The following is a 21985-nucleotide window of genomic DNA, read 5'->3' as shown; positions in this document are numbered from 1 at the left end:
GAGCAAGACAGCTTGCTGCTGCTTCTTAAGGTGCTTGAGTAGACTGCTGGTACTGTAATGTCCTTGCTTATTCGTTCTTTATAGTGAAGACAGATAGGAATAGTAGCTTTCATTTCCACTTAAGAGTGATCCCAAACAATGCTCTGCCTTTTCCACGGTAACTCAGACTGACTGGCTTCCCTCTCTAGGGAAATATTATTATTATTATTATTATTATTGCGCGCCCTCATCATACGCGGCTTGAGCATACGTGCTCAAGCTGCGGGGCGGAAGGGGTGGCGCGTCCCATTCAATTGAATGGGCGCGCGCCCCCGTTGCACGCTGCCGTGCACGAGCCCCATTGTTTACAATGGGGCTTGAGCATAGGTGGAATTCTCCAAGGAAGTGTGTTCCACTGTCCAACAGCCCTTACTGTCAGGATGTTCCTCCGAATGTTGAGGTGGAATCTCTTTTCCTGCAGTTTGCATCAATTGTTCCTTGTCCTGTTCTCTGGAGCAGCAGAAAACAAGCTTGCTCTGTCCTTGCTCTACAAGTCTTGCTGTGGGTGAAAGTAGACTAGCCTGACCCCCCCCCCCCCCCCATCCTTAAAGGTATCATATAAATTTACATTTCTACTGTGGAGATACCTTATGGTTCCTATATTAAATGAAAGATCAAATGTAACAACAACAACACTCTTAAAACTATATGTTATATATGCTTAACAGCTCAGGGGATCTGTGGAAATTAAATTTCATGGTTCACTTGCTCACCCCAGTAAGCATGAAATAATCATGTTTGCAATATAATTTGCAATATAATAATATATGTTCTTTATCAATTAAATACAGTGTGCCCGCACCAACCATGGCCTTGCCATCTGCAGTTTGAGCTTCCATTGAAGGCAAGCCCTGGCTTTTTTAATACATGTGGCAGTGCAAGCAAGTGATGTGCCCATTGAAAAGAATGACACTTAAGGTCCTGCGTTTTTTGCTATCCGCAGAACTAGAGAGATTTTTTCAAAGAAAAGATTCATACTTATCATCTAACAACTCTGGACAATTGGAGTGGGAGTGGGATGGGGAAAAGAATACGCTTCGCTATGTAAAAGAGACAGAGACTCATAAAGAAATTACTGTTCCAGATAACAAGTAAGGCAATAGGTTAAACTATTCAATAAGACAAAAGACCAGGAAATTAAAGACTCTGGAGATTATCAGATGGAGGGGGGGGGAGCAGGCAGTAAAAGGCACACTCCCAGCATAATCACACAATTGCAGTGAAGATTTTCAGACATATCACGCTCATCCAGGATTTCTCCTGTGAAGATCCAGGAATGCTCAGATTGCGCTCATCCAGGATTTATCCTGGGGAAGTCCCAGGAATGGTTTGTTGCTGGAGCATTCCTGGTTCTCTGTTGTGGTCTCTGTGCCTCACACAGTAGGGTTTTGCAGAGACTGCATTTCGAAGCACAAAAGCTGAGTACATTGGTGGAAGGCCTGCCCACTCCCATGTCCTGAGTATACCCAATTCCACCAATCTAGCTACACCTTCAGTTCTCTTTCATCCGCTGCAAGAGATGCTTCTTTGGATCACTCTCTAGCTGAGTTCATTCTTACTTACTTAGATGATTGGCTTCTAGTGTCGACCTCCTGCACACAGTTGTTTTGAGACGTCCATGATACTTTCTCCCTTCCCACCAACTTGGGACTCACAGCCAACCCTTCCAAGTCCATTTTGGAACCAGTCAGAGTGATAGAATACATTGGCATATCTCTGGACTCTGTAATGGCTCGTGCTTACCTGCCTATTCATCGAGCAGAGTCCCTCTGGTCTCACCATCCTTCAACTCTGTCATCTACCAGCACAGGCCATTCAGAAACTACTCAGCTTAATGGCTTTAATCACAGCAGTCACCTGCCTGGCCCATTTGAAGTTCCATCCTCTTCAGGAGTGGTTCCTCTCTGTCTTTGACCACCTCCACGACAGACAGTCCAAGAGGCTAGCCCTCCCTCCAAATGTATGTGCCTCACTTCACTGGTGGCCTGTTCCTAGAAACATTATTTGGGGAATGCCTTTCCAGCCCCAACAGCCTTCCAGGATTGTCACCACAGACATTTCTGTGACGGGCTGGGGGGCTCATTACGCTAATCTGCAAGTTTAAGGACACTGGTCCTTCTCCAAGGTGGAGATGCACATCAGTGCCCTGGAACTCTTGGCTATAATCAAAGCCTTTTGGGCCCAACTCCATCAGACCTAGTCCTGAAGAAGAAGAGCCCTCCCTCTAGTCCATCTGCCATCATCCAGGCCTCAGAGGGAGAGAGGAACCACTGGACTTGATCCCTTTCCACACCACCATTCCCTTCTTCTTTTGACTCCATAATTTCAGTGACCTCATACAGCCACCCACTCATATGTACTGTGATAGGAGAGTTCTGGTGAGATTCTTGTCCCACATTGCCTGATAGAGCTGTCAGCAAAGCACTGCTTCCCTCCTCCCTTCCACATTACATTACACCACCTTGACATTTTCCTCATATTTTCATGTTGAAGGCCCCCTAACTTTTTCCCCCTCTAATATTTCAAGTCAAGTCTAGATTGTTCTGAATTGCTTTGAACTGTGCTGTTCTGCCCAGAACCGAATTGGTTCAATCTGATTGGTCCATAATGGGCCAAATTAGGCTGATTGACTTTTATGTAGAACTAGGCCAAAGTGGTTGCACAACCCTTGTTTTATTCTCCTGTTTCTTTTTCATATTTTAATGATGTTGCTTGTTTTGATTTTTAAATTTTGTTTGCATCTGCTGAGTATCCTCATAAAAAAGGTATACACATATAAATATATACATTATTGTTCCTGGAGTTGTGTAAATTTTAAGATACAACTTAATAGTATGTGTTCCTTTATATTGAAGTCACTGAAAATATTAAAATAAGAAATTTAGTATAGTGGAAAACTGAGTGTTTGATTCTACCTTACTTTGTAGATTATAGACCATCTCACCATATTCTATCAACAAGACGCTTCAAAGATAAAATAGCCTGTATCTGCTTCAAGGCAGATGGTTCAAATGCAGCAGTACTGTCTGTTAGATGTTAAAAGAGCACCGTTTGGTTCTCTTTTATGCAATACATTTCGTTGGTGAGAGCTTGAATTGTTGATAGTCTTGCTATATTGATAGTCTACCTCAGTCCTTGCCCTTCTTACTTAGTTACATCATGTAAAAGGGAATTCACTGGATAGGTTAATTGGTTTAATTGACAGGTAATTAATGCCTTCCTATGAGAGAGGGATAATACCTGATGCTCTTTGCATAGTCTTATTATTTACAGAGCCTTTTTAGTATTAATTACTGATTAGTCTCATATCCCTTTTGTGGATAAGATACTCAGCTGGATGGTGCCCATATAATTCAAAGCTCCCTTGTATGAGATTTATTATGGGAACTGCCATCAAATGGGTTTCAAGCCTAACTGTCATTACAGAAATCTACTTAAATTAGCTTGATGGTACCTCATTGACCTTTGGCTGATAGAATTAACCACTATACGTATTATTCTACATTGGCTATCTGGTTTGTGAATCTGGAGGCACAGTGATAATGGTGGCTTGTCTTCTGCTTGCAGACAGTAATGTTACCACATTTTAAAAACTTAAATGAAGCTGCTGAGAGAGGATTTCTCCAAGGATTTGGAGTCAAGTGCTACCAGTATTCTGATGACATTTGGCTCCGTTTCTCCTGAATTGCTGAATGTGGGTTGGAAGAGAGAGAATAAATTGAGATTAACATGGCAGTCCAAGCCCAATTCAAGATGCTACCAGTGACTTATAATAGCAAGTACAAATACTTCATCAAGAAAATATTTGGAATTCAATTTTCAGAATTCTCTGTTTTCCACCATCATTATTAGGCAGGTTGCCATATTGCAGATAAAGAAATTGACTGACTAAAGAACTACCTTTGGTAGTTTCATGTTCTCTAAGATTGAAAATGTGGAACCAGGGTGAAATAGTAGTTTGAGACCAGGGCTCAAATCCCCACTTAGCCATGGAAATCCACTGGATGACCTTGGGCAGTTCACCATCTCTCATCCTCAGGAAGGCAAAGCCAACCCCCCCCCCCCCCGAACAAATCTTGCCTAGAAAACCTTGTGATGATGTCGCTTCAGGATCGCTGTAAGTTGGAAATTGATTGAAGTAATGCAAGAACAGCAATTGAAAATGTGGTTTGTGTTGCTTCCACTTTCATTGTCAGCTCAACATGTATCAATATGACCTTTTTTTAGCTAATTGATGGCTAATTTTTTAATGAGAGCCAGCATGGTATAGTGCCGTGTTTCCTGAACTTTGGCTCACCAGGTGTTTTGGCCTTCAGTTCCTAGAAGTTCTAGCCAGTTTGGTCAACAATCAAGGATTCAGGGAGCTGAAGTCCAAAACATCTGGAGGACCAACATTTGGGAACTTCTGGTATAGTGGTTTGGATATTGGACTAGAATCATATAATTGGAAGAGACCACAAGGGTCATCCCATCCAACACTTTGCCATGCAGGAATACACAATCAAAGCACTCCCAATAGATTAACCATCCAGCCTCTGTATAAAAACCTCCAAAGAAGGAGACTCTACTACACTCCAAGGCAGCATATTCCACTGCCAAACAGCTGTTACCATCAGGATGTTCTTCCTAATGTATAGATAGAATCTCTTCCTGTAGTTTGAATCTATTGCTACGTGTCCTGTTGTCTAGAGCAGCAGAAAACAAGTTTGCTCTATCCTCAATATGACATCCTCTCAAATATTTAAACATGCTTGTCATGCCTCATCTTAACCTTCTCTTCTCCACGCTAAATATGCCCAGCTCCCTAAGCCACTTCTCATAGGGCAAGGTTTCCAGACCTTTCACCATTTTGGTCATCGTCCTCTGAACACATTTCAGTTTGTCAATATTGTTCTTCATTTCTGCTGCCCAGAACTGCACGTAGTATTCCACCATAGGGTTGCCATAAGTCAGAAATAACTTGAAGGCACACAGCAACAGCTAATTTTTATTATTTTCAGTAATGTACAAGCTCATAGCATAATTGGATTTTATAATGGTATGTAATAACTTACCTTTAAAATCTAAACTGCTATGCCAGGGGAATCTTCAGAGTTATAATTATGCCCTCTACTTTCAACTTTCTTCTAGACCTTTTAAGTTTTGATGATATAATATCTACCTCAGAAAACTTGTCACATCCTACAGCAAGTAGGCCAAAGATGCCTGGTAGGAGGCTTCCTGCTCGTTTCAATGGCGATAACTCTGTGAGTACATACACCTTGTAGATGAGTCATGGGCATCTGGTTTTCATCTAAATATTCATTTGATGAGTCCTTTTATTTTGGTAGAACAGGTAGAGTATCACTTATCCAAAAGGTTAGGGAGAAGAAATGTTCCGTATTATGATTTTTTTTTCAGATTTTGAAATATACCTGTATATTTTGTATATACCTATATTTGCATATACATAATGAGATATAATGAGGCTGAAGAGAGACTGAAGATATGATAAATGATGGAAATCTAAATGTAGTGTTTGGCATGAATCCACGCTTCCCACCATTTCACAGATCCTCGCATCTCTTTCCAGCAACATCTCTCTCTAGCCTTGCAAATATAGTACAGGTACATAGCATGAAAACTTTTGGATTTTGGAATATTTCAGAATTCCAGATAAGGGATACTCAACCTATATAGTATATATTATTTTTCTACCAAAAACTAGCAGTATACAACAACAACAAATAAAAATATAAGAACATTCTCCTTAACAAGCTATAAAACTATGATTGGGCATTTGACCAGTAAGGGGCTCTACAGACAGCCTCATTAGAGCGGTGTCCCGCTGCACAAGCACAAGATCAGGGCCACAGCAACCACATGCCATGGCCCCGATCTGGCAGTTTGCTGCTCTAAAAAGAAATGGCAAAATGCCGTACCTTTTTAGAGCAGTAAGAAGCCACCCTTGCCATGGCCGGCATTTCTTTGGTGCAGTGTGTCCAAAGGCTGCGGCAAAGAAATGGTGTAATGCCACCCACCATGCGGTCAGGCGAGCAGCATGATTCCAACATTGGGGCAGAGTCAGGGCATGTGGTCAGCAGTCGCCATGCCCCCACTCCACCTTGATGTCGGTGTTTCTTCCTGGTCTGTAGAGGCCCTAAGATAGATTCTGATAAACTGGTGGATCAGAATAATTTCCTGACAGCTCTTAGAGAATGTCACTTTAGCTGGTGATTCTGTCAATAACCCTTTCTGACCTCTGGAACAAGGAAACACCTGAGCAGTGTCCTGGTTGTTTCCTCTCTTCCTATGAAGAGGAGGGCAAATAGACCCATAGTTTCTACAGAACTGACAATGAAGTTAGTGGGATGGCAACCAGAACAGCGTTGGCAGAAAACCTGAAATGAGTTTAGCCCAGGGATGAGAAAACTGCTTGAGGACTGGGGCCAGGCCTCCTGACATCCCCATGGGCTGTACACCCTACTCCAGGAAGACTGGTGGAAAGCTTCAGACCTATAATGGTCGGCACCACATGTGGTTCATGGGCCACATGGTTTCCACCCCTGATTTAACCAAACTTGGGCCAAAACCCATTTGAGAACCCACTGTTTTTGTGTGCTTGCAGGAAGAAAATTATTATTTGTGCCATCATTGCATTGACACAGAGTTGTCTAGTAAAACTTTCTCAGATAGTCAAAGGCCTTTTACATTCTAGTCCACAAGAAGGGAGGGTAGACTACTCAACAACATGTAAACAATTTATAAAACGTTGGGGGGAAAATATACAGATTCATCCTGATTTGGATGCTTAGGTTAATTATGGGCCCTGTGCAAGTAACTTTGCCCCCTACCTGTCCGATGATAATGGTTGTTTTTCAGTTTTTATGCCCCAAGGATGTAGACAGAATTTCTACCCTAATTCATAAAAATAGAAACTGGGGAACTGGCCCAGTAAAGAAATTGATGAAGAACTCTCTATATGTCTAAAAGTGGTGGTGTTGAAAACTTTAATAAAAAGGCCCTCCATGAATGCTGTCATTCTGGATAATTCCTGATTAATCTCCAACATTCCAGTCTTGGACAGTGTGCTAGAATATGTGGTAGTATCTCTCAGTTCAGAGGTACCTGGATGAGACAAATTACCTAGATCCACTGTGGTTTGCTCTGAGACCTGGTTGAGTGGTTGACACAGCTTTGGCTGTCTTGTTGGATAATGGTGTTACTACCCAGAACTGAAATAGGATTCAGCTGGCATTGTTACCTCTTGATGTTCGCAGGATACTCAACACGACAAGGGTGCAAAATATTTCTTTATTGCAGAACATGTTAATTAAACAGAAGCAAACATTCACTTTCTGATTGTGTAAATATTCATCACCAACAAACAATGTCAAGCAGGTGCCAAGTTGTTTTGCTTGCTTAATTTTTTTGCCACAATAAAAATATTTTTGCAACATCATGTGTTGAGTATCTTTTGTACATCAAATGGTAATAATGCCAGTTAAATCCATTTTAATTCCAGGTGGTAAGACAATAAAACATAGCAAAGTCAAAGGAGGATTAATAAATTTGCAAGGTCCCTTATTAGATTAACTAACTCAGTCTTGTGAACGTTCAGCTTAGTATATGGAAGCAAAATATGCTGAGTGTTATAAACAGGTGAAATGCTTGAAGTGCTTTACCCATAATAGCTTTTGTAGTAAATATGCAGATAACTTGGTATATGCGCTTCTCAGACACAACTGATTTTCTACTTCACCTCTTTTTTCTTCTCCAGTCTGCTCAGATATTAACCACAGAGAAAACTGTGAAGGTGCATAAAGAAGAGGATGAAAGTGCCAAACTAAAGCCATCTGAAGGTAGAAAGGTACAGTGCTGACTTGCTTATATTACGTAAAAGAGATTTTACAGCACCATTGGTGTAAGATAACTGATACAGTGATGCTTCAGGGTTGGGCAACTTCCAGTGGTTGGGGGCTGCATTGGCACCACAGCAGGACCCTGGTTACCATGTACCTCAATCCAATTGAAGTGACATTTGGCCTCCCTTTTTCTCTGTGGTACATACTTATCTTCAGTAGTTCAATAATAATTATGTGATATTGTTACCAAGATAAAATATTACTTAGCATCTGGTTTTCATGCAAATGATTTTAGTGCATTTACTGTAGTGATTTGTGGAATGAGTGAATGTTAGATGGATAAACAGTCTTAAGTCACTCAAAAAAAAAAAATCCAGTTTACCTCTGTGTGATCATTAAAGGGGGGTTGTTTTAAATCATAATTGTCAGTCAGCCGCTACCTATCAAAGGAGTATTTTATGTTGCTGTTCTATACAAAGGTGGGATGTTAGATGCTTGAGGGACTTTGTTTCTCCTTCAAACAAATTTGACAAAAATGCCCATCACTCTCCTATTTAGATTTTTTTTTCCTTTTGCAGTCATTTGTATTTACTCCACCACTTCTGTCTTCATTACCAAGACCAAATTCTGTTTCTGGAGAAATGAAACTTAAACAAGAAACAGATGAAAGTGGAAAGCCTTCTCTGGAAGACCTCAAATCTCAGATATTTGATCTCCTAACTATTGTAGAAACATTGAAAAAAGAACATGGGTAAGAAATGTTCACATCTTTTCACCTTACTTGTGTGGATCTGTACACTATCCCTTTACAACACAGGTACTTCATCTGCATCATCACTGTTACACCATGCTTTTATTGGAATATTGTGATATACCACAAGGGTTAATAGTGAAATGATGGTTTGAATCAATGAATTTAGGGGCTTTGTGTCACTTATCCAGGTTTCAGGGCATGGAGAACAGTCTCAGGACAGGAATACTGCTATTAAAATATGTTTTTCCTTTAAAAATGGTACTTTTGGCCCCCAGTGCAGTCCAGTGCTTCAGAACAGTCACTGTAGATTCTTTGGGGAGATGTGCTCTTAGCCACCTCTCTCCTTCCATGTCAAATTTTCTCAAATCACCAACACCATACTCTTGCTTCAGTATTCACTGCCTCACTAATTACCAAATATGGCAATATTGCTGCTTTCTGCCATTTCTCTTTCACGTTGCACAATTATAGCGGTTTAATACCATTAGCTGCATCCTATGGAATTCAGGGATTTGTTGCTTGATGCAGTGTAAGAGCAGAGAATTCTAAATACCACATGCCACTATAAATTTCAGAATTCTATAGCATGCAGCCATGACAGTTAAAGTGGTATGAAAATGCTACAGTGGTGTAGTATGAAAGAGACCTTACCATTAACTGTTCCAGTTCTGTTCCCATATGCCTCATTCTACACTATCCTATAATACCAGTTCTTTTCTTGGTCTGAGTCCCACTCCACAGGGTTTGCTTCTGTTGGTTTATTGCCATTTTCATCTCCCCATTGCTAAAATATTTGGTGACTTTTATTAGTAGTAATAACATAATATTTTGAAAATGAGGGAGAGGCTTCAATTTGTCTATTTAAAAGAAAAAATATTGTCAATGAGGTGTACTGCTTCATAGAATCATAGAGTTGGAAGAGACCGCAAGGGCCATCCAGTCCAACCCCCTGCCATGCAGGAAATCCAAATCAAAGCATCCCTGACAGATGGCCATCCAGCCTCTCTTTGAAGACCTCCAGGGAAGGAGACTCCACTACACTCCGAGGGATTGTGTTCCACTGTCAAACAGCCCTTACTGTCAGGAAGTTCTTCCTAATGATGAGGTGGAATCTCTTTTCCTTCAGCTTGCATCCATTGTTCCGGGTCCTGTTCTCTGGAGCAGCAGAAAACAAGCTTGCTTCCTCCTCAATATGACTTCCTTTCAAATATTTAAACAGGGCTATCATATCACCTCTTAACCTTCTCTTCTCCAGGCTAAACATCCCCAGCTCCCTGAGTCATTCCTCATAGGGCAAGGTTTCCAGACCTTTCATCATTTTAGTCGCCCTCCTCTGGACACGCTCCAGTTTCTCAATGTCCTTTTTGAATTGTGGTGCCCAGAACTGGACACAATATTCCAGGTGGGGCCTGACCAAAGCAGTGGCACTATTACTTCCCTTGATCTAGACACTATACTTTTATTGATGCAGCCTAAAATTGCATAGGCCTTTTTAGCTGCTGCATTGCACTCTTCACTCATGTTCAACTTGTGGTCCACTTGGACTCCCAGATCCCTTTCACATGTAGGTCTAGATGTTCACAGACCCTCTATTTAATGATCTGCTCCAGAATCTTTCCTGGTATTGATGTCAGACTAACTGGACAATAATTGTTGGGATCCTCTTTCTTCCCCTTTTTGAAGATGGGAACAATGTTTGCCCTCCTCCAGTCTGCTGGCACTTCTCCTGTTTTCCAGGAGTTTTCAAATATTATTGCCAATGGCTCCGATATTACATTTGCCAGTTCTTTTAATACCCTTGGATGTAGTTCATCTGATCCTGGAGACTTAAATTCATTTAGATTAACAAGGTATTCCTCTACTGTCTCTTTACTTATTCTGTACTGAAATTCCCCTATTCTGTCCTCTGCTCCATTATCCTCAGGTTGAGCACCCTTTGCCTTTTCTGGGAAGACTGAGGCAAAGAAGGTGTTGAGTAATTCTGCCTTTTCTTTGTCTTCTGTTAGCATTTTGCCATCTTCTCCATGAAGTGGCCCTACCATTTCCTTCTTCTTCCTTTTGCTGCTGACTTATCCACAAAAGCCCCTTTTATTGTTTTTAACCTCTCTAGCAAGCCTGAGTACATTTTGCGCTTTAGCTTTTCTGACTTTATCCCTACATGTGTTTGCTATTTCTTTGAATTCCTCTTTGGTGATTTCCCCCTTTTTCCATTTCTTATACATGTTCCGTTTCAAACTTAACTCGGTTGAAAGTTCCTTAGTCATCCATCCTGGTTTCTTGAGACATCTCCCATTTTTCTTTCTCACTGAAACTGTTTGAAATGCCTTCCGTATCTCTCTTTTGAGAAACTCCCATCCGTCCTGAACCCCTTTATCTTTTAGTATTCCTGACCATGAGATCACCCTCAATACTTCTCTAAGTTTACTGAAATCCACTCTCCTAAAGTCTAGAATGTGTGTCTAACTATACCTGACTTCTCCTTTCCATTGTATAACAAACTCCAGGAGAACATGGTCACTTCCACCTAATGATCCCACCACTTGCACCCCATTAACCAAGTCATCCTTGTTGGTTAGGATCAGATCTAAAATAGCTGACCCTCTTGTTGCCTCTTCCACCTTTTGGACAATGAAATTGTCTTCCAGACAAGTGAGGAATTTGCTAGACCTTGAGGATTTTGCTGAGTTTGACTTCCAGCAAATATCAGGATAGTTGAAGTCACCCATCACTACTACATCTCTCAGGTTGACAGGAAGAACTTATTTAAACTTATTTAAACAAGTTTGGAAAAATATTTTTGCTTGGAAAATTTGCTTGGGTTGGGCTACATTTCCCACATGTTTAAAGTAGGGATTGCAAAAGAGCTAACAACTCTGGGGAAAGTGTGTGTGTGTGTGTGTATGCGTGCATGCACATTTTGTCATTCAAAGCAGAGATTTGGCTGTGTCTGTGTATTTTGAGAATATGGCATGCAGGCTTTGAATGGAGAGTCAAGGGCTTGCCAAAGTCGTACCCTAGCTGTGGAAGCTTTGTATATTTGTTTCCTATTCAGTATTGAACTTTAATGGAAGATTTGTAAACTGGATCATGAACATATATAATAAACAATTCACTAGAATTTATTTGAATGGAGAAAAAACGGACTCAATTATGATTAGAAAAGGCACTCGCCAGAGTTGCCCACAATCGCCATTGCTCTGTTTAATGATAATGGAAGTGTTGAATAATAATATAAGGAATAATAATAATAATTTTTTTATTTGTATACCACTGTTCCAAAGATCATAGCGGTGAACAGCAAGTAAGCTAATTTGCCCCCAACAGTCTGGGTACTCATTTTAGCGACCTCGGAAGGATGCAAGCCTGAGTCAAGCTTGGGCCCTTTTGCTGGTCTTGAACTTGCAACCTTGTGGTTTTGAGTGAATGGCTGCAGTACAGGCATTTAACCATTGCGCCACCAGGGCTGATGATAAATACAAGGATTGGAAGTCTCTTTAACTATAAAATCCAAGCTTTCACCAATGATTTAGTAATTATTCTAGAAAATCTAAGAAAAACTGTTAAAAGATTAGAAGACGTCCTAGTTAATTTTGGTGAGTTAGCCAGATTTAGGGTTAACAAAAATAAAAGTGGTATGCTGACCAAAAACTTAACCAAGAAAGAAGAGCAAGAAATGAAACATATCACAGAATTCCAGTTGATAAATAAAACCAAATATTTGGGTATAACTTTGACAAATAACAACTCAGATTTATATAAAAGCAATTACATACCTGTATGGAATACTATAAAATCTGAATGAGCAAGGTGGGGGAAACAACAAATATCTCTATTAGGGAGAGTAGCAACAATTCAGATTAACATCTTGCCAAGAATACTATTTCTGTTCCAGGTTCTATTGATTATAACCAGTAAGAACCCCTTTAAAACATAGAGTATTGACATCTCTTAAGTTTTTGTGACAAGGCAAGGGACTAAGGATAATATTTAAAGTCTTGCAAGACTCAAAAGATAGAGGTGGCCTGGGGCTGCCAAATTTAGAATTATATCATAATGCATGTGCCTTGTCATGGATTAGAGACTGGGTCTTATTAGAAAATGATGAAATCATGAATTTAGAAAGTTGTGGGTTAGACCTGGGATGGCACGCTTATATTTGTTATGGAACTGAGAGGAAACTAAAAGAATTCAAACAGCACTATGTTAAAAATGCCTTATTGAACATTTGGAACAAATACAGGAAATATCTGTATAGAAAATTGCCCAGATGGACGTCCTCACAAGAGACCTTCCATAAAAATGATGAAAAGTATGCAAGTAATTGGTTAATTTTTTAAAAAAAAAAATCAGGAGAATTAGAAGTGTTGAAAGAAAAATAAGAGATGTTCTGAAATAGTCATGAAAGGAACTGGTTTAAATACTATCAAGTAAGAGAGGATTGGAAAAGGGATAAATCTAAAGTCGGTATAGAAAGTAAGGAAACTAAATTTGATAAAATCGTGAAGGGAACTAGAATAAAATTAATCAAAAACATTTATAAATTTCTGTTGAGTATAGAAATGATGGAGGAGACAGTTAAAACAAATATGATAAGATGGTCTCATAATATAGGGAGAGAAATCCCTCTGGTTAGCTGGGAGAACATTTGGAAAAGAAATCTTGGTTTTACGAAATGTAATAATTTAAAAGAAAATTATTATAAACTATTATTCCATTGGTACATCACATCAACTAGACTAGCAAAAATTGGGAGTCATGGCAATTCTAACTGTTGGAAGTACAACCAGAAGGGAGGCACCTTATATCATCTTTGGTGGCTATGTTATAAGACAAAAATTTTCTGGAAAAGGATTAATAAAAAGATTATCTTTACTCTTAAGAAGAACTCCAGAGCTATTCTTGTTAAATATAACTGACACCATTACTGAAAATTTGGTTCAAGATGAACTGAGTGTTTTATTGTATATGATCACAGCTGCCTGGGTGGTATACGCGAAATATTGGAAATCCAATATCATTCCAACTATGGACGAATGGAGCCTAAAGTTAAATGAATTAGCCTCAATGGATATGATTTCTATGTTCAGAAATGATAGGACTTCACAATAATATAAGGAAAAATGGAAACCAATATCAAGTTTATGGGAAAACAAGGATAATGAATAACACACACACACACACACACACACACACACACACACACACACATGTAAAGGGAATGCCCAGATTTTGTAACCAAAGAAATACTTTCTTATTTGTTAGATTTTGTATTTTAATATGAATTACACACTCTTAGCAAGTGTGGTTGATGCTACCACTTTAAAGACACTGATGCATGATCCCTGTTATCACCAGAGGCCATTCCTAGGTCTCAGGTATTTCTTACCTGGTATTCCTAAGATCACAGTTATCACATGGATAGAAACAATGCAGTGTACGAAACTTTTAATGTCTTTGGGTTAGGGACGTTCTGTATTTGAATAAATGAATGGTCTTTCTGGTCATTCATGAGGAAGAAGGAAGTGTAGCAATGCTTTGTCCTATGGCCCATTCTTAATTAGCTCATTTGAGCAGCCCTCATTTTTAGCTTTTCTTTTAACCTGAAGTCCAAGCCCAGCTTACATATTGTAGATCAATTTTTTAAAATATCTGTATAATAACATTTTCACATGATAGTATTAATTAGGTTTATCTTTAACTTTTAAAGGAAAGAACTGGAAAAATTGAAAAGAGAATTGGAGGAAGAGAAGAAGATGCGTAGTAACCTAGAGGTAATGTACTTGAATAAGAGAATTAGAACAATATGGGTCTGTTTGATTTCTGTGTTGGCTATCAAGTGGTGTCCATGTATACACTCACAACCTTGGAGAATGTGTTTGTGATGAACAAACTGTTGGCTTCACAAAATTCAGTGAGTTGCTCTCCTGCTTCATCTTGATTCTAGGCCAAATTTTCCTACAGTCCTTGATTCTGCACTGTTTCCTATTTTTGCATTTATGATTAATAAAACGTCCTGTTTGGAGTCACCATAAGTTAAAGTTGTCTTGACAGTTAACAACAACAAAGCAATGGGAGGCTTAAGGTTTGCTACTGGGATTATATATATATATATATATATATATATATATATATTTTCAAGCCATGGATGCAGAATCCATGAATACAGAGCGCCAACTGTAATTGTGTTATTAATCTCTTAATATGTTTTTTCTCCATAGGTGGAAATTGAAAAACTCAAGAAAGCGGTCCTAACAACCTGAAAGAGCCATAGAGTGTGGATCTTTATTGTGCCAGGACTTCAGAGTTAAAAAAAAGAATGAACTTGTCTTTTTACTTTAAACCAACAAATTGTTGCATTCCATTTTTAAAAAAGAGAATAAGTGAATCTTATCTTCAGTGACTTAAAAAAAATACATTATTTTTTTTGTTTGTTTCTTGCCAATACAGGAGAGGCCTTATTTCTTACTGTGCTGGAATAGCAGACCATTATTTCCTTGGTTTGCTTGAAATACTACTGAATCTGTATTTAAAAAAAGAGAGAAAAGGGGTTCTAAATAGATTTTTTTATTGAATATCTATAGTCTAATTTTTAAGACACCTGTGCTATAAGTAAGGCAATATATCTTTGCAACGTAATCTGTAAAATAGTCTATGGGGGGGGGGGGGGGGAGAGGCACGTAGTATAGACTTGTAATCACTATAGTCACTACTTTTCCCACCACACTAAAGGGAATATGATTTCTCTCTATTTTTTTTAACATTTGCATTCCTATCCAGGATTACACGGTTGTGCCTGACAGCAGTGAGGGTATTAATAATATACTATTTTGTAGTTCAGGATGGTCACGGGAATTTATTGTCTCTATGAAGCAGATGAATCACCAATCCCAAGCCTTACAATGTATAGATACTTCCTCAAGAAGAGGATTTTGTCATTTGCACTGTAGGATTCATAAAAGGGATTTATGTTTGGATCACAGAATATCAAAGCAGCATAATTAAAGCCATAAAAAATCTGGACAGAAGATTTGAACTAACCTTGTATCCAAATATGGCAAAGCTTAGCATGTTAAATATACTGTAGATCAGGGATTCTTAACCTTTGATCCTCAAGCTATTTTGTACTTTTAAGTCCCAGAAGATCTCTGCCAGCTTGGGAAATGATGATGAATTCTGGAAATGAATCTTCAAAACCTCTGGAGGACCAAGATTGAGAATCACTACTGTAGATGTTAAATTTCTGTGCTTTCACAATTTTTAATTCAACACTACAGTATCTTGCAGCTTTCAATATTTAGTGCTAATTATGGCGGTATCCATTGCTCCGGCCTGGATACGTGCTACGGGTTGCCTCGGAGCGTCCTTTACAGACACCCTGCAACCCTAGCTCGTAACCGCGGCGTCAAAATGGCGGCGCCCTGTCTACATGGGTGCCGCCATTACGACGTCACGGCCGTGCCGCAGTCAAACAACACAGCATGGCTGTGATGTGCATGCACTGCTGCAGAGCGCTTATGGCGCCCTTTCGGGAGTACCGAAAGGAGCTCTGAAACAGAGCTCCTTTCACCACGTGTATCACTGGCGTGCTCTTTAAACGGCCGCACCAGCAATACGGAAGAGAAAGGGGCCAAGCAGCCCCTTTCTTTCCCCACCACTTTCGGGGTGTCCTTGGGGCATGAAGCCCCAAGGACACCCCTTTCCAGGCTGCGGGGAAGTGGTGTTTTGCCGCTTCCCCGAGGCCTGGAGAAGTGGCGGATCGGGGCCTCCAGGGCTGGTGCTGTGGCCGCTGAGGCCCCAATCTGTATCCCGCCTATATTATTGTTAATATTTTCCTGTGACAATGAAATGTTAAGAGCTGCTTGCCTTTTCACTAAATGCAATCTTAAAACAGGTATGTATCACCCACAGGGCTGTCCCAAATAGATTGATAAAGAAATATTCAACACTTACACACACAATAGTACTGCAACATGCTCTGAAAATTAAAATAAGCGTTTTTTTAAGAATAGATTTTTTTCTGTAGTTACTGAATGTTATTCATTATACTCCTTCCCCAGTTTCTTCATTTGATGGAGAAATGCTGAAATTGTAGTGTTGTGGAACATTGCACTGAAACAGAGGCTAAAAATACAACCCCATCCTCTCTCTTCTGTGTTACTACCCTGAAACTTATTTTCAGAGTGATATAAAGTAAAATGCTGACTTTACCACTATTGGTGAAAAGTTTTGATCCCCATCTCCTGCTGTTATATATATATATCAGCAGGATTTTATATATATATATATATATAAAATCAAAAATTGGATGGCATTAGTCTTTTTGTCTCAGGGTTAAACTGTTGTTAGATATTGGTGTGCCATTTAAAGCTACTATCTAATTTATTTGCAAGTAGCTATACATAGGTAAGGGACTCATACCTCCCCGTAAGCCTGTTCACTCTTCCCTGTGCAAGATGTCCTTGCGAGTTTAAAAAAAAGACAATAACCTTAAGGTTCAGGCTAGACCAACAAATGCTTATTTTGCAAATGGTCTGCATTTATATTTGTAGATATATACTGGTCGTGGATTAGTGATTTAAAATAGAGAATGAAGACTGTGTTGTTGGTACATAACAAATGGCAAACCTTTAACGAATCGAATGCTTAACAACTGACATTTGCTGCCAATTTAGGCTTTTAGTAAGCTTAATAATAATGTATTTCAGATTATTATTTCTTAGACTCATAACTCTTATAAATCAGATGCTAATTTGTAATTGTCAGTGGTCTGTACCATTCCTTGTGCCAGCATTGAGAATCCCCTGCCTCAGGGTGTGTACAAAAGACTTAAGGAAAGTAATTGTCTTTGAGAAGGTCTTCTGAAAAGCTTGGGACTGTAGCCTCCTCAAAAAGCTCAAGGAGAAGGAAGAGAAAGAGTCTGCTTTTCTCTATGCAGGGTAGATAAAGGAAGGAAACGTGGTTGCAAGCTGTGCTTTTGCAGATGATGCTAGAGTGTGTTATTTGCGCTGCCTGTTCCACAATCCACACAGGGCAGGGCATCAGTCCCTCCCCCACTACTTATCTTTGGGGGATTGTTGCTTTCCCTTCTGGTGGGCAGCACGAGCAAAGAACTCCTGACGTTTCTTGTAAAACTATAATGTGTGATAGAAGGCACATCTTTTTTTATTTACTCATTATCAAGGGAGAAAGAATGTTTTCCTAACTTGTGTTGAACATAGGCAATAAACACCAAGACTGCCTTCATGCTCTCTCCTGCAAAAACAACGTTTAGAAATGGGAAACGAAAATTAATTGGAAACTACTGTGGAGGTTAGGGAATAATAGAAAGGACTTTTCTCTTTTCCTGTTACGTTTTGCAAGCAGCAGCAACGAGACATGCTTCCCTCTAAAGACCCAACTTGAAGCAATTCCTGTGGGAAGAAAAAAGGAGATGCTTCTTTCTTCCTGTTGTGTAGAAGCAGCAGTGTGCTGTTCCTGACACTTGGCAGCATTTCCTTTCTTCCCCAGGGACATTCTTTCCCACAAGCTGAGCTTTTGCTGGAAGTGTGGAACTTCATCATATTGTAAGGAACTGAAGTAGATTTATTGAATCAATTTATTATTGTTCAGCTGCTTCACAGATTTTTCTTTTAAAAAAGCAGAATATGCTATCTTGGATGAATGCACAATGAAAGAGCTCCTCTTGGATACCAACTCATTGAAATTTTACTCTGATTATGCAAAACAAGAACTGAGACTAATCAAAGGTTATTCTTTTATGTGCTTTTCGCTGTTATCCAACCGAGTGCAGGCAAAATGGTATTAATGATAGATGCATACCAGTTTTGTCTGTCTTGAAGCTTCTAGCAGATGAATAGGACAAGACAATCAAATCAGAAGTGTTAATTATTAAATGGCCTTTTTTGCTGTAGCAATAAATGACCAAGTGCAATGATGATTTAATTTAAAAAAAAACCCTGAAAGTTGCTACTATGAGGGTTTTTTTTAGCAACAGAAGTCTCTCTTAACTGGACATCTGTCTTAATATTGTGAAATTGGAGAGGGTGTGCGGACATTCCAAAGAATACAAGTTATTTCAAGCAATATGCTTCACCGACTTGTTTACGGGTGCTGTAAAATCATGCATGCTGTCAAAATTCCACAAATAAAATTGTATGTTATTACTATATTGGTGTATTTTTGTCTGGAAGGATTCAGACTTCTTTGATATAATTCTGTTGGGTATTCCAAAGAATAAATATAATATTTTTTTAAAAGTCCATACTGCAAAATGGAAATAATTTGCACATACATGAAAAAGGATGCCTTTACGAACCACTGATGCTGATATTTGTAGTAAGTAAGATGTGCTGAGAAAGTGAAAGACTATAAATATATTTAATAGAATTTCTAATGACTGTAGATCATTTGTGGAATGACAGCCTAGTCAATACATTGTACAGTATTGAACAGCTGTGCTTATTTGCCCTTGAGAAGAGGAGCTGTGATTGTCCTTATTTAAATCTCGCATACAATATTTTTTTTAAAAAAAAACCCTATGAAATATTTAGAGCAATTGAAAAAAGGAGTGGCAAAAAGCATCATAATCTTAAGGTTTGTGTGCTGCATTGTTGTCAGTTAATTCATTTTCATATTTTATTTATTTATTATTTCAAGGCTTTATATCCCACCTTTCTTATACAATGAGATTTAAGGTGGGAGACGTTCCCTACTCTTTGCATAAACTCCTTGAGAAAATTATATGCTTCCGGTTTTTGTAAGATTCATTAAAAATCTTGAATTTGTCCAACTGATGCTAGTTGCAGAAATGAACATCCTTTCACTTTTTTTGTGAAGAGTTACTGTTGGCATCTTACAGGGTAGGCCACCTGTTTAGGCACCGGAGAATCCTGGACAGATAGTTGGACCCCCAGATCCTCGTACACCTGTCCATAGCTTTGATAAGATGGCTTAGAAGCATGATAGAGGCTCTCAGCCTTATGACTGATTAAAATATAGAGCTGGATCTTAGAATTCAAACTACAGAAAAAGAAATTTCACCAAAACATTAGGAAGAACTTGGTGACAGCAAGAGTTGTTCAACAGTGGAACACGCTGCCTCAGCTGGAATCTCCTCCTTTGGAGGTTTTTAAACAGGCTGGTTGGCTGTCTGTCAGGAGTGATTTTATTGTGTATTCCTGCATGGCAGGGGGTTGGAGTGAATGGTCCATGTCTGTTCCATCTCAATATGTCTATGGATTCTATGATTCTTTAATAATAATAATAATAATAATAATAATAATAATAATTTATTTTTATCCCGCTTTTCCGCGATGATCAAAGCGGCGTACAGATTAAAATTTCAACATCAAAATACATACATAGCAATAAAAACAATATATAAAATATCATTAAAAACTATTACACAGCCAGCTGAGTTAAAAATCCATGAAACATTGCGAAAAAACATTACAAAATGGGGGAAAGGAAATATCACATCTCATGGAGGGAAAGCTTGGTGAAAGAAAAAGATCTTCAGATTTTTTTAAAAAAAGATAGAGGGAGGTGGTGGAACGGAGCTCATCGGGAAGATTGTTCCACAATTTTGGGGCTGAAATAGAAAAGGCCCTTTGCGAGGTCACCACATATTGCACAATTGGGACCCTCAGCAAATTCTTCCCAGCTCACCTGAGTGTGCGGGGCAGATTATATGGGGAGAGGCAGTCCTCCAAGTACCCTGGGCCCAAGCCAATTAGGGCTTTATAGGTAACTACCAACACCTTGTATTGGGCCCGGAAGCGAATAGGCAGCCAATGGAGTTCTTTCAAGATATGTGTTATGTGGTCTGCCCTGGAACATCCAGCAACCAATTTCACAGCCATCTTCTGCACTAATTGAAGCTTCCGGGTTTGGTACAAGGGTTGCCCCATGTAGAGCGCATTACAGAAATCCAATCGAGAGGTTACCAGAGTGTGTACTACAGTTTCCAGGTCCCTCCAGTCCAGGTAGGGACGCAGCTGGCGTATCAGCCAAAGCTGGTAACAAGTGCTTCTGACCGTTGCATCCACTTGAGATGTCAATTGGAGCGACGAATCGAGAAGCACTCCCAAGCTGCGAACTGAGTCCTTCAAGGGGAGTGTGACCCCATTCAGGACCGGTGGACAGATTTCACTACCCAGTCCCGGGGAACCTATCACTAGTACTTCCGTTTTCTCTGGATTCAGGCTAAGTCACAAACTCAAAGTGATCCAGTTTAATAGTCCACGGAAGCTCCGGACACCTCTCTTATAGGTTCTGAAAAAGTACTGGCGTCAAGATCAGCCCTTATCCAAGAGATTTTATCCGCGAAGAAGTTGTTAAATTCATCACAGCAGGCTTTAGATGGCTCTAAGATCGGGTTCAGGGAGGGGGGCAGTTGAGTCAGCTCCCTCACTACCCTGAACAGCTCTGCCGGACGTAATACGTGCAGCATAAAACGAATGTTTAGCTGCACTTATTGCCACTCCGTAAGCCATCAAAAGAGACTCAAGGAGTGTCTTGTCGGCTAAGTGATGATGTCTTCGCCAGTTGCGCTCTAGTCGTTGGACAGCCCGCTTCCTTTCCCTGAAATCTTCCGTATACCAGGGTTGCTTGTTGGAAGCAGGCCAGAAAGGACGCTTGGGAGCGATACTGTGTATAGCCCTGGAGAGATCTTTATCCCAGATGTTAGGGCATCAACAGAGTCGCCATCAGTTCCAACCATATAACCCTCTAGGGCTTCTTGGAACCTTTTGGGTTCCATCAGCCTTCGAGGGTGGACCATCCTAATAGGTCCTCCACCCCCGGGAGGGATTTGGGTAGAAGCCTTGAGCCGAGCCTCAACCAGGAAATGGTCCGTCCATGATAGGGCAGAGATATTGAGTACCTCTGCCCATGGAGTATCCATGTCCGTACTAAAGACGACATCGAGAGCATTACCAGTGCAATGGGTGGGCCCTGAGACCAATTGGGACAGGCCCATGGCAGTCAAGGTAGCCATGAACTCCCGAGCCACACCTGTTGGACCTTGACTGACCTCGAAAGGGATGTTGAGGTCTCCCAGGACGAGAAGCCTGGGAGACTCCAACACCAGTTCCGAGACCAGATGTGTCAGCTCGGCCAGGGAGTCTGTTAGCGCACGGGGTGGACGGTAGACCAACAGAATCCCCAGACTGTCCCTAGCCTTCAGGGTCAGGTAAATACACTCAATGAAGTCCGTTTTCCGGACATGGTTCCTGGTTAAGGGAAGGGTGTTCTTATTGATCAAGGCAACACCCCCCCCCCCCACCCAACTAACCTGATCTGGTCCTTAACTGAGTACCCAGCTGGAAGGGCCTGTGCCTACACTGCC

The 21985-nt window shown here is 40.1% G+C and overlaps 1 protein-coding gene across 1 annotated transcript in view; it reads left to right on the top strand.

Moving 5' to 3' along the window:
• Window positions 1–18801, top strand: part of LOC149313427 (CD2-associated protein-like) — a 95532-nt gene extending 76731 nt beyond the window's left edge. Inside the window, exons 14-18 of the mRNA XM_089519092.1 lie at window positions 5170–5285; window positions 7799–7888; window positions 8462–8634; window positions 14345–14408; window positions 14856–18801. Coding sequence (XP_089375218.1) covers window positions 5170–5285; window positions 7799–7888; window positions 8462–8634; window positions 14345–14408; window positions 14856–14897 — 485 coding nt within the window. The 3' untranslated portion in view covers window positions 14898–18801. The remainder of the gene's footprint in view (window positions 1–5169; window positions 5286–7798; window positions 7889–8461; window positions 8635–14344; window positions 14409–14855) is intronic.
• Window positions 18802–21985: the final 3184 nt, after the last annotated feature.

The sequence above is a fragment of the Sceloporus occidentalis genome, unplaced genomic scaffold (genome assembly GCF_023333645.1).
Source record: "Sceloporus occidentalis isolate IW3139 unplaced genomic scaffold, rSceOcc1.0.p SCAF_4, whole genome shotgun sequence".
In the NCBI taxonomy this organism is placed as follows: domain Eukaryota; kingdom Metazoa; phylum Chordata; class Lepidosauria; order Squamata; family Phrynosomatidae; genus Sceloporus; species Sceloporus occidentalis.
This window is presented reverse-complemented; position numbering and strand designations above follow the sequence as displayed.